General features: G+C 34.2%; 2 protein-coding genes across 6 annotated transcripts in view; one reads left to right on the top strand and one right to left on the bottom strand.

The window, feature by feature from the left end:
* Positions 1-915, top strand: part of LOC128988214 (multiple epidermal growth factor-like domains protein 6) — a 32,487-nt gene extending 31,572 nt beyond the window's left edge. Inside the window, exon 8 of the mRNA XM_054409492.1 lies at positions 17-915. Within this exon, the coding sequence (XP_054265467.1) occupies positions 17-278 (262 nt within the window). The 3' untranslated portion in view covers positions 279-915. The remainder of the gene's footprint in view (positions 1-16) is intronic.
* LOC128988213 (centrosomal protein of 135 kDa-like) overlaps positions 1-13,224 on the bottom strand; it is a 118,383-nt gene that overhangs the window by 67,870 nt on the left and 37,289 nt on the right. For 4 of the 5 annotated variants that reach the window (XM_054409490.1, XM_054409489.1, XM_054409491.1 and 1 more), the window contains exons 7-11: positions 10,842-10,952; positions 8,175-8,270; positions 5,869-6,077; positions 4,628-4,838; positions 2,595-2,710 (exon numbers count right to left, since the gene is read on the bottom strand). In XM_054409490.1, coding sequence (XP_054265465.1) covers positions 2,595-2,710; positions 4,628-4,838; positions 5,869-6,077; positions 8,175-8,270; positions 10,842-10,952 — 743 coding nt within the window. Of the gene's footprint in view, positions 1-2,594; positions 2,711-4,627; positions 4,839-5,868; positions 6,078-8,174; positions 8,271-10,841; positions 10,953-12,898; positions 13,001-13,224 lie in introns of those variants that run through there. The other variant, XM_054409488.1, reaches the window with a different exon arrangement.

The raw sequence follows: 13,224 nt of genomic DNA, 5'->3' as shown, positions 1-13,224 counted from the left end.
GTTTGTTACATTGCAGATGTGAAGGCAAGAGGGGGTTTGTGTTGTGGGTGGACGGTTCGTGTCAACAGCTGTATGCTCGAGGTCCGTGCCCCGCTGGACAGTGGCTAGTCCCCTCCAAAGGACAGCGTCAGGGTCGTGGAGAGGGGAGTGGGGGAAGATGTGAATGTCTCCCCTCCTTCACCCCCTCCGTCGACCCTGCGAGTAGAGAACTTATCTGTCATCCACCCTCTGTAACTATCGCTAGATACCTCAACAAACTAGCTGCTGATGCGGCGTGATCAACCAAAAATTGTCTTGTTTCAGGAAAATTAAAACTGGTTCAGAAATTTTAATGTTCTACTAGGTAATAAGATTAGATTCAAGCCAAATCTTATAAAAGCATGCACATGCACAATGCTTCATAGCATACACTAAAATTATAAGCTAGCAGATTCCAAATGTAAAATAATTTATATTGAAACTTTTGGTGATTTTAAATTGCTGGATTGAAAATCTGTTACCTATCTTTTGGCTTTTTATCAAGAATTTATGATAGTTAAATGAATGTTCATTAATTATTTAATAGCAGTTATTATTTTAAATTAGGTTTAAACCCTTTTAAATTTTACTCTAGTGTAACAATATGACTGTACCTGTTACCACTTAATCATAAGTAGGCCTATTTAATTCTAAACCCTTTATTGTATGAACATAACGTGATAATTCATAGGATATTTGTATATATATTTAAATATTATTTAATTTTTCTATCCAAAAACTGTCTTGTAATGATATAGCTCATAATATTTTAATTGTCAATGTTTTTTATATTTAGTGTATAAAGGCCCTTTTAACTAGACCATTTTAGTTAGCTATTATTTATAAATTTATGTACATAGCTGTAATTAAGCATAAAAATAAACTGATAAATGTTGATTGAAGACAAGAATTATTTTCATTCTAAACTCTTATTTCATTATTTTCTATGGATTATTTGCTGTAAAAATCATAAATTTCTAATTATGTTGGTTTTGAGTTCATTGGCTGTGTGTATTTTCAGGGCCGCCCTGAGGGCCCCGGGCGCTGTGGCCATGACGGTAAAATAGTAGTTTACGCAACCATTGTGTAAACAGTTGCGTACACTACTTTACCTACAACAGTGTTTTAATTTCTAAAAATCACTATGTAGGTACTCATAACTTCTAAAAAGGTTATGTTTTCGTTTATAACCTCTCGTTTGCCACTGACAGCGATGCAACGAAACATTGTACCAAACACTAATTGCACCACTCAATAATTAAATTGGCCTGAACAGCTGATTAGTTGAAGTTGGAATCATTGCAATTTTACTACTTCTCTCTCAATCCTTAAACCTCAAAGGTCCGTACCTGTGTTGTAATGAGTAAATCTATGCTGTTATGAATGTAAACAATGCTGTTATGTTAAACTTTTCAATTCCAAGAACTGAACTGAAACAGCTACTATAAAAACGGTCGTAGTCAAAAGCTTTAACAACGTTATTGCTGAACATATATTTTACAAGAAAATCATAAATATGTAATCAATGACAATCACTTCTCTAAAAAAGGGGCAATATGTAACTTTGGTTTTATTTATAAAATACATACTATAATTTAATATACAACCCGTAATTAATTATACAGTACAGCTTTTACAATATCTGGTATGTGCCTTTTTGGCAACCCTGCTCTCAGCAAACTGCAAATACACCCGCTTATTTCTAACCTCAAATTCAACGCCAATTTCTCACCATGAAATTGAACATATTTTATGTTGTCCATTGTTCGTATCGTAAAAGAAATGTTTTTTATTGATTTAGATTTTAGTTAGTAAAATTTTGATTTTGGAAAATAATATAGTAGTTTTTTCTTTAAAATATTTTGTAATATTTTTTATCAGTTTCAGCTCAAAAATTTAGTTTAAATAAAAATACATAATGTATCATTAAATGTATAGTTTTTATAGTGAAAAGAATGTAACAGAAACTTGGACATAAAATGACTATGAAATGTGAAGTTTTATGAAAAATTATCTAGAAATGAGTGTTCTTAATGATAACCGTGTACCCACAGATTAGAATTATCTGTTTAATACCTGCAGTAATGGTAATGGTATAACATTACAAACATTGTTTACATCGACCATCTATGGACCCATTCTTATGACTAAACATCACTACTGTATGTTTAAGCATAGACAAAAAGAATTAAATATAGACCGACAGCAGTGTCGCGGTTAGCATATGTTCTGGCGTCCACCGCTAGAAGTGCCGTGAAGTTACGGCGAGGAGACGACGACAACAGCGAATCGAACATCGAGCACGCTCTAGCGGCACATCGTGGAACCTTCCTTTTACAGTCAATATTTGTTCTTTTTGGCTATGTATGCTATAAGGTTTATAAAAATACTTTCAAAAGTACCCCTCGGGGCAGCCCTGGGTATTTTTTTACAATGCTTCTCTCAGGTACGTGACTATTGTATCTGACCTTTCCCCTTTAAAGTCGTCTTAGATTAAACTAACTCTATATGTAGGATTTGGGTGGCGTCGGCTACAGGTAAATTAGGGTAGAGTACAATATTATAATTGTACTTACTCAAGTTTCTTCTGTAGGTCAGCTATGAATCCTTCCAGACTTGCGATTCTGTGATCCCTGTTCTCCAGTTCCCTCTCCAGCTTCACATTCTGTTCTGTTTTTTCATCCAGTTTAAGCTGAAAAAATCATTTCAATACACCGTTGCTTATTTTTTATTGAGAAAAAATAAATAATTATTATTGTATAAATAAATACTTTTTAAATATTACTGAACAAAAAGTTACACCTAAATAACAGATGTTTTTGATGATAATACATCTGTTATTTAGAGCTGCATGGTTCAAATGACAAATAAAAATGGTACTGGTAGTCATATTAGAAGAAATTATTTGAAGGCAAAAAAAGGTTATCCATTTGATGATGTATAATGCCTGTTAAATTTTAGCTTGTATTAGAAAGTGCCAATCTTGGTCTTAATGGCAGTTCTATAATTGCAAAACATTTTGACTATTGATGGAACTAGACATGATATAGTTGTCGGACGTTTTCGAGTCAAAAAGTTAGTGGATTGAACCATCAATAGGCTGATGTAAATTTTTTATTTATGATCAAATACACCAACTTCTTAACCAAACCAGATCAATTTATTTATTTATTTATTTATTTTCCAATAATCACATAACATCATATTCAGACAGGTGATTCGTCATTGTTACAATATTTTATAGTCTCTATTATACTAAAATTATTCTAAAATAAATTTCATTGCTGAGCCTTAACATCTACATAGCTTCCATATATTCCTCCAATGAGAAGAAGGCCTTCTCCAAAAGAAAGTTTTTTAACTTCTTTTTGAATTTAGGGAATGAATCAGTGTCCCTAATTGAAGAAGGTAATTTGTTATATATTTTTGGGCCCATGTACTGAGGAGATAAATGGAATACTTTAAGTCTGTGTTGAACTGGTTTTATATTGTTTTTAAATCTAGTGTTGTGAGGATGGGCATGTTGATCTTCCATGAATGTGTCAAAATCACTTTTAACCATTAAAGCTAGTTTAAAGATATAAGAACTATACAAAGTAAGAATTTTAAACTGAATGAAAAACTCTTTACTGTGAGTAATTCGAGACACTTTCGCTAAGACTCTAACTGCTCTTTTTTGGAGGATAAAAATTTGTTCGGCATGACTAGAAGAACCCCATACCGTTAAACCGTAATTCATAATGGAAGAAAAATAAGCGTGGTATACTGCTAATTGTGTGTCTAAATTTGTAGTATGTCGAATTACCCGAAGAACAAGTATAGCTGATCTGAGTCTCTTTGATAGATTCTTAATGTTTGTTTGCCAATTAAGTTGCCAATCTATATCAATTCCAAGGTAATTAACTGAGTTTTGAGAATATATTGATGTTTGGTTTGAATTTACAACAATGTCTCTATTCTCATTAGCAACTGAAAAGTGAATTAGTTGTGTCTTTGACACATTCATAGATAGACCATTTACTGTGAACCAGTCCCCGAGGAGTTGAAACTCATTAGTAATTAAGTCTTGCTTAAAATCCAATGTTTTTTGTTCGGTGCAGATTAAAGCAGTATCATCTGCATATTGAAAAGTATGCATTTTTGTAACATTACATAAATCATTTACATAAATTAAAAATAAACAAGGTCCAAGAATGGAACCTTGAGGAACTCCGTAGGGTGTGTGAAAACTGATGTGACTAATTATTCTAAACTACAGCATGGTTTGTGATACATCAACTGACACAGTAACAAAGAAAAGAGAGTTTTCATCAGAGATGTTCTAATGTTTTGTGTATGTATTGTATTTCTTGTGTCAGTTTGGATTCTTTCCCATTCAAGTAATCCTTTTATCCTCACTGAAAATCTTAATACCGGAGAGAATAGAATTTCAGACACTAGTACAGTAAGTATAGTTCGGCCGCTTAGAAAGCGACCTCCTCCAGCATTGGTTTAGCATTAGCGCGCAGGTCGTTTTCTAAGCGGCCGAACTATAGCTTAATTCCATTATGTAATTTTTAAACACAATTAGGCTGATCCATACAGATGAGATGTAAATGACGTCACTCACCAGTAACGCATCCTTCTCCTGGTCTAGTCTACTCAGGTTATTCTTCAAACAGTTCTTCTCCTGGCGAGCTTCCTTGAGCTCCCAATCGCGTTTGTGAAGCTCGTCGTTCAGTTCGCTGACTCTGTCTAGTGCACTAGCGAGCTCTGCCTCTGTCTGGTGTAGCAGGTCTTGTGTTGTCCGTAGTTCACGTTCTGTCTGTTCATTGACCATTCTGTGAACAATTAATTCAATGGTTAAAAACAACCCTGGTTATAATTGAAAATAAAAATAAAAGTGATATTCCTATCCAGTTCCATCCTCCAAAAGATTGAGTCTATTCCAATTTACCATTTGTTATTAGGTCATTGATTAACTCTACAAGTGTAACAACTTTGTAAACACGAGAGATGGCTCACAGAGTTTCTTCCGGGTAATTAAGCCATAGACAATCAATGTCCGCCAACAGTCTGTCAACACAGTTTTAGACACAAGTTTCTGATTTCTTTTGCGTCCACACTAGCTAGCCAGTGTTTGCTAGTATGGCGGGGCGACTGAAGAGGATATGATTTTATCCTGTGCGTGCTTCATACTTCTAAAACCATGAAGCTGATGTTCCGAGGAAGAAACAATGGTGAACCCGCAAGTTTCTCAAGGAAGGTTGGTACTATGGTCATAAACTACTATCAGACCTTTGATTAAAAGATAACACAGGATTTAGTATTTTTTACAAGAATGACTCCAACAGATTTGCAGGTTCTCTCAAACGCGTTGTTGGGCCAAATCTATCAAAGACGTGTACTCGTACAAGGCTGCATTTTCAGCCCTTAACTCCACGCTGAGCACCTGTGCGGGTTTGGGTTGTATCCAGACACATCCACACCTGCAGACTTGAGACAAAAGACTTATCTTGTCTCCAGAAACACAGAGACTTGTGTGGCAATAGTCGGCAGACAATCTGCCGATTTTTAGGAGACATTGCTAGATACAAACGGCTATTTTACTGAAGTATATTGTTTGAGTCATTAAAAACAAAACGTAACCATCTCATGTTTGAGGAATGACTTTTAATCTTAAACAAAAAGTTATATATTGTGCTAAGTATATTGCTTTTGGTAACATATGCAAGCAGTTAGTCTATTTTTTTACAACACTATCTGTTTAAAACAAAAGATTTGTCAACTTTGTTAACGTTCTTTATCTTTTATACTCCAAGAAACTTGAACCCTGGAACTACATAAGTATGTGTGTTGAGTATGTCTCACTTGAAGTGGTTGCAGCGAGTACGTTGCTCGCTAGCCTCTGTCTGTAGTTCCCGAGCCCTGTCTTTACTCTGCCTTAACTCCTCCGACAGTCTAGAGATCTCATTGTTGAAGCCTCGACGTTCCACCTCAAACTGAGACACACAGCAGTCGAAATCCTTCTTGGCTTGCTCTAGACGAACCTCTTCACAGTGCTGGTGTTCCTTCAGCCTCTATATGAAACACTCATGCCATAAACGTATACAATACAATATGAATTTACCTAACCATCATTCATATCAAAGAAATAGAACTGGCCAAAGTTAAATGCTTTGTAGTGAAATGGGAAAACTCTGAATTTATACAATTTATAGATTTTTTTTGTAATTCCTTTATTAGAGTTTTCTGTCGATTTAAATGATTTAAGTGTTTTGTTTAGGGTAAATTGGGAATATGTTAAAAAAAGTTCAACTATTTAGAAAGGGCAAAATCTGTCCATCAGTTTTATATTTATCCATAAGGTTGGCATTGGGAAAGTACTTTATTCAAAGTTTGTGGTTCATAGCTCATAACAGTTAACAACAACATCAGGTGAAAATCTTCACAACGGGAGTGTGCCTTAGTTTGAAGTAAAAGTAATCTTTTGTAGAGTTATGAGACATAAAATACTATCAAAGTTGAAAATATACTCAATTTCAAGTATCGTAACACATATACTTGTATTTTTTTCTTCTTTTTTTTAAATCAACAGTATTGATGAATCCTCATAAATGAGCACCACAAAAATTTAGCAGAAGAAAGAATTATTTAATATACATAATATAATATATACAAAATACAGGACTAACAGGTATAAAATTCCTTATGATAAGTTTGCGCTGTTTGTAGCCTAAATTAGGATTGTTCTTTGTTTTTTTTGTTTTTTTTATGAATAATACCTTACCTTACCTCCTTGGCCACTCAAACCTAAGAAGGTTTTTGGCCTCGCCAACAAGTTGCCTCCACTGCTGCCTATCTGCCGCCATGTCAAGAGATGCCCCCACTCTGCATAGGTCCTTCTGGACTTGGTCTCTCCATCTCAACTTCGGTCTCCTAGCGGGCGAGTGCCTCGTGGTTGTCCATTGGCGATCTTCTTAAGCACACTTTCTTCTTCCCTTCTTTCTACATGGCCTGCCCATCTCAGTCGTCTACTCTTCACTATGGCTACAATGTCCGGTTCTTTGTACAGTTCTCGGAGCTCTCGGTTTTTTCTTATTCGCCACATACCTTCTTCGTTTATAGGTCCAAAAATCTTCCTCAAAATTTTGTTCTCAAAAATTATAAGTTTGTTTTCATGATTTTTAGTTAATGTCCAGGTTTCCGAACCATATAAAAGCACTGGTTGAATTAAAGTTTTATAGATTCCTAATTTTGTGTTTTTGGATAGTATTTTTGAACTAAATATTTTTGATACGCCCCAGAAACATTTGGTTGCTGCAATCAGTCTCTTTTCTATTTCTGTTCCTCTTTCGTTATTCCAGTTAACTGAGACTCCGAGGTATTTAAATTCGTTTACTCTTTCAAAATTATGGTTATTGACCCTAAAAGGTTCAGCTCCTTCAGTTTGGGTTCTTCCGACTTTCAGATATTTTGACTTCTCTTCACTTATCTTAAGTCCAATCTTGTTTGCTTCCCTTATAATAATCTCAGTAAGCTTACCTAGGTCCTCTTTTGATTCTGCAACTAATACAACATTATCCGCAAAAGCAAGTGTGTTTACTTTAGATCCGAGGTTTATTCCAGCTTCGATGTATTTAGTGCTTTTTAAGGTTTCTTCTATTGCAATATTGAAAAGAATTGGTGAAAGTCCATCCCCTTGTCTAACCCCTGAATGGGTTTGGAAGGTTTCTGAGTGTTCATTTTCTATCTTAACTTTACTTTTGGAACCTTCAACACACATCTTTGTCAAATTTATCAGTTTGTCGGGAATTCCGATTTTCTGCATTGTTTCCCAGAGTTTGGGTCTTTTTATGGTATCATAAGCTTTTACAAAGTCAATGAACAGGATATAACATTCTTTATTATATTCCCAATACTTTGATATTATCTCTCTAATCACAAAAATTTGATCCGTTGTTGAGCGTCCGCTGATGAAACCAGCTTGATGGTCTTCAATGAATTCTTCTGCATACGGTTTTATTCTGTTCAATAAAATCTTAGACAATATTTTGTAAGTTGAGTTAAGTAGGGATATTCCTCTAAAATTGCTACAAGTTTCTTTGTCTCCTTTTTTGTGGATAATATTAAAAAAATATAAGAACTAATTATTCACTACATTCTAAGTAGCCTACCTTGATGTCGTCTCTAAGTGCGTTGTTTTCATCTCGTAATCTCACACAATCCCCCTTGGCTGCTTCTCGCTCCATTTCCAGCTTGGTCACCAGTGCCTAGACACAAAGAGAATTTTAACAGGTTGGGTAAACAAATTAAAACTATACATTTACTATTAAAAATCAAGATCTTTAACCCTTTGAACCTCAACGGATTGTTTGTTGATTCGACTTACATAAACACTGCAGCTATTTATAACTGTGTAAAAGTTTGTAGCGTCAGCTGATGTTGTCTTAGCAACACATTATTATTATTCTTGTTATTTGTTTTCTAGAGGAATGTACACTTTGTAACTCTTCTAATAAATTATTGTCTTTCTTACTTATTTGGTTGTAAGTTTATTTGAACTACACAAACAACCACGACCAAAATTTTGAACCTGACTACAACTGTTATCTAAAGACTATTATTTTCTTTGAAGAGTTTTAACCTTTTATATTTCCTCAAATAACGATGTCATTAGAAGACTCAACTCGCCGAACTTAGAACTGTGTCAACGGATTAATGTACACTTTGTAACTCTTCTAATAAATTATTTTCTTTCTTACTTATTTGGTTGTAAGTTTATTTGAACTACACACACAACCACGACCAAAAGTTCGACCTAGTTAAACGGCAAAGTTTTGGTGAGTCGGTGGCTCAGTCTGTAGCGCCAAGGACTGTCTTGGGTTCGGATTTTGGTACCTGTACTAGTTTTTATAAGTACAGTTCACCCTCTTGTAAGAGATCATACTTTGCTTAACTGGATATGTTCCAGTGCCACGCACAGGTCAGAGGCTTATTTGTACGGGCAAATGCAATGTTAAAAAAGCCGTCAACTTCTTGAAAAAAGGACAAACAAAAAACTATACTCATTGAGTAGCTTTTCCCTTAACTGGCAAGACCCAAAACATATTAGGTATGAGAATAGAGGATATAGATTTACCTGTGCCTATTTTTGTAATAAAAACCTCAAATTCTTATAAAAACTAGTTTTTCGAGAACACAAAATATAGAAAGGTAAAGTAACAAAATGTCTGCTCAAGTACAAATAAATAAAAAACCATCCATCCTATAGACTTGTTGGAACACCCAAACACCTAATCTAAGGTCCTGTTCATTTAAAGTGAACCTTTCTTACCTAGCTATGCCACAAACTAGTGAAGTGCTCATGCAAGATTTGACCTGATCAATACGGGATTCAAATTTCAATCTACGATGCTGTCTCATATTACACTAATAATTCTGGCCAAACCTAAAGCCTAGTTAGATTCTCAGGTTGTACCACATGTCAGGTAGGCTATATCTTTCAGCTATCTTTGTTGACTTGAGTTCGTACAAAGTGATTATTGACAGTGAAAGTATATGATATATCTTCTTTGTTTTCTAAAATGTTAACATTGTGGGGTTTTCATAAATATTATGAATTTCTGTCAAAACTCAATTTTAAGTATGATGTTGAACCCCTTGTAAAGGAAAATACAGTACAACCCCACTAATCCGTCCTCGGCTAGTCCGACTCCTCTCTTTATCCAACTGTGTCGTCGCCTATCAGTGACAGTGTATAATTGCAGCAATATTGTGGCTAATTGCCATAGTCGGGTAGAAATCATCACTGGTTTCTGTAATTGTTGCAAAAATCTTTTTTATCCCCTGTGATCACGGAAACATCATCATCGTTTTCTGTGATCAAGTCAAAACATTGAACATCTCCCATGGTCATGGAAACATCATCATCGTCTCCCATGATTGTGGCAAAACATTAACCCTAGAGCTGGCGGTAGTGTAACACTGTACTGGCATAGGGATATTATTGATTATGTAATATCATTTTTAAACCATCATAAAAATTAGAAATAGCAACATAACTATGGATTGTTATATATCATTTTGTTCAGAATAAGACAAAGAACAATATTATAGGTGATTTTCATGAATACCAAAAAAAAAAGTTTTTTTAGTTTTTCCAAATTGTGGGCATTATTATTTTTTTTTATAAAATGTTTTTATATTCCGTCGTATAGCTAAGTGCATGTAAGACTTAGCATCATAAGGTAAATTGTAAAGTTGTGGTAAATTTTGTGCTGATTCAAAAAATATATAGTTTATATAGCTTATTTTGTGTATTTTGTTTGGTAGCCCTATTACTATGTCGATCGTACCCCCGCGCTAGCACCAAATAATCACCCAACCCAGGTCATGTACAAATCCCTACACCTTATATAATATATAATTCCAGGTTACTCTGGTTTGTATTATTTAACTTATTTATTACAACAGTAGCCCAAAAAAGTTAATAAAACTAAAAAAAAAAAAAAAAATTCTATATAGGCGAACATTGGCGCCGTATATCCGGCGTCGCCATTTCGGCCGCGGCCGTTCGCGCCGTATATCCGGCGTTTGCCAGCGCTAGGGTTAAACTTCTCCCGCAGTCACAGTAACATTATCATTGTCTTAGGCAATCGTGCAAGATCAATAAATTTCAGTAAAACAATTAATTTTGTACTTTAATATGCTCCTTGGATAATCTATCTATTGACTGTTCCAACCATGGTCCCAGTCCCGTAAACGGATGAATGGAGTTGTACTGTACACATGTTTTTCAATGTATTAAATACAAAATTGAGATCTGTTTTGAACATCAATACCTGGCTCATTCCGCTACCACTACACCTGTTGCACTCATACTCTCTTATTTTTTCTCTTAAACACAAGTTTTCTTCTTCCTTTTCATTGTATTTCCTCTTCAATAATGAGTACTGAAACAAATAATTCAGCTTGTGATTAGATTATACTATTTTATGTAGCCGATTCTGATGCAGCATACCTTATGGCAAGGATAAATGAAACATGAGTGTTACCTATTTAAAATTTGTTTTATAACTGTAAAATAATGAATTAAAAACAACACATTGATGATGTGTTTTCACTTTCCTTAACCCTCCCAGTGTTACTTGACGAAAATTCGACAAGCAGCACACTTTGTGTAGTGTTACTTGTCGATTTTTCGACACGCAGACATCGTTTACGGCGAAGGCTCTATGACTGACTGAATCGGATTGAACTGGATCGAGTTAGGTATCGTTCTTTCCGTAATATTCTAAGCTTTCTCCAGAGGTCTGTCTCAGCGCTGTATGTTCTCTATACCGATCGTAATTGTAGCAGACAGCTGACGTGCGTGTCGTGCGTGTATTTGTAAACAGCTAGGTTACCCTCGGACCGATGACTGATGTGTTTTATTACGTTTATCATTGTTTTAGTGTTAAAAATCAAAAGTAGTGATATACGTGGTGCATTATAAGAAGATTTAAGTGGTTTTGAAGTGCTGGTTGATGATCCTGAAGAAGTAGGTAGTGATATTGATGTAAATTATCAGCCAGATTCCTAGCTATGGTTAGGCTATGCATTCTTAGCTAAACGCTATGTACTGAAATCTGTTTTTTGCCCATAACTTATTTATTTGCAAATCTACTTCCTTATATTATTATATATTTGTAATCCTCATAAAATTTAGAACAAAGTGGCTATTTTCAAATATTTATAGGCCTATAATTTATACAATTTCATTGAGCGCAAACTTATTTTTTTTTTTAAATTTTTGAAATTATATTTTTTTTTACCTAAAAAAATTTTTTTTTTTAAATGTTCCTTATGTTTTATATATAATATTGAAGCCCATGATTTTCCAAACAAAATGGTATATAGAACATTAGAATTAACATTGTTTTAAGCTTCTCAGATCCGTTTTAACCCTCCCAGTGTTACTTGACGAAAATTCGGCAAGCACCACACTTTGTATAGTGTTACTTGCCGATTTTTCGACAAGCAGACATCGTTTACGGCGAAGGCTCTATAACTGACTGAATCGGATTTAACTGGATCGAGTTAGGTATCGTTCTTTCCGTTACATTCTAAGCTGTCTCCAGATGTCTGTCTCAGCGCTGTATTTTTCTCCTAGCCGATCATAATTGATGCAGACAGCTGACGTGCGTGTATTTGTAAACAGCTAGGTTCCCCCGGACCGATGACTGATGTGTTTTATTACGTTTATCATTGTTTTAGTGTTAAAAATCAAAAGTAGTGATATACGTGGTGCATTATAAGAAGATTTATGTGGTTTTGAAGTGCTGGTTGATGATCCTGAAGAAGTAGGTAGTGATATTGATGTAAATTATCAGCCAGATTCCTAGCTATGGTTAGGCTATGCATTCTTAGCTAAACGCTATGTACTGAAATCAGTTTTTTGCCCATAACTTATTTATTTGCAAATCTACTTCCTTATATTATTATATATTTGTAATCCTCATAAAATTTAGAACAAAGTGGCTATTTTCAAATATTTATAGGCCTATAATTTATACAATTTCATTGAGCGCGAACTTATTTTTTTTTTTGAAAATTTTTGAAATTATATTTTTTTTACCTAAAAATTTTTTTTTTTTAAATGTTCCTCATGTTTTATATATAATATTGAAGCCCATGATTTTCCAAACAAAATGGTATATAGAACATTAGAATTAACATTGTTTTAAGCTTCTCAGATCCGTTTTAATAAAACCTTGCAAATGCGCCAAAAATAGGTGGACATTAAGGCCTAAACTATGGACACTTGGAGGGTTAATAAAACCTTGCAAATGCGCCAAAAATAGGTGGACATTAAGGCCTAAACTATGGACACTTGGAGGGTTAATTAAATAAACCTTACCTTTGCAGTCATATTTGACATAATAGATTAATTTAATTAATTTAGAAGTAGGTATTTTGATATTTATTTGCAGTTATATCTTTCAAAATACAAACCATTGAATTAATGTTATTTTAACCTTTAAAAACAATAAAATAAATAAATAATTAGCTTTAACATAAAAAACAGTCTGAATTAAATACAGCTGGGGATCATTTTTTACTTTAAAACCTGTTTTACTAAGTTATGAACAGACTTGCAGCTAAGTTTAAAGCTTATCTATAAGTATAAAAGAGGATGTTTGTATATATATATATGTATGTTTGGCAGTGATAAACTCAGACACC

This window comes from Macrosteles quadrilineatus, unplaced genomic scaffold, assembly GCF_028750875.1.
Source record: "Macrosteles quadrilineatus isolate MER2022 unplaced genomic scaffold, UCM_ALF_1.0 Scaffold_2__2_contigs__length_208266976, whole genome shotgun sequence".
Taxonomy (NCBI): domain Eukaryota; kingdom Metazoa; phylum Arthropoda; class Insecta; order Hemiptera; family Cicadellidae; genus Macrosteles; species Macrosteles quadrilineatus.
This window is presented reverse-complemented; position numbering and strand designations above follow the sequence as displayed.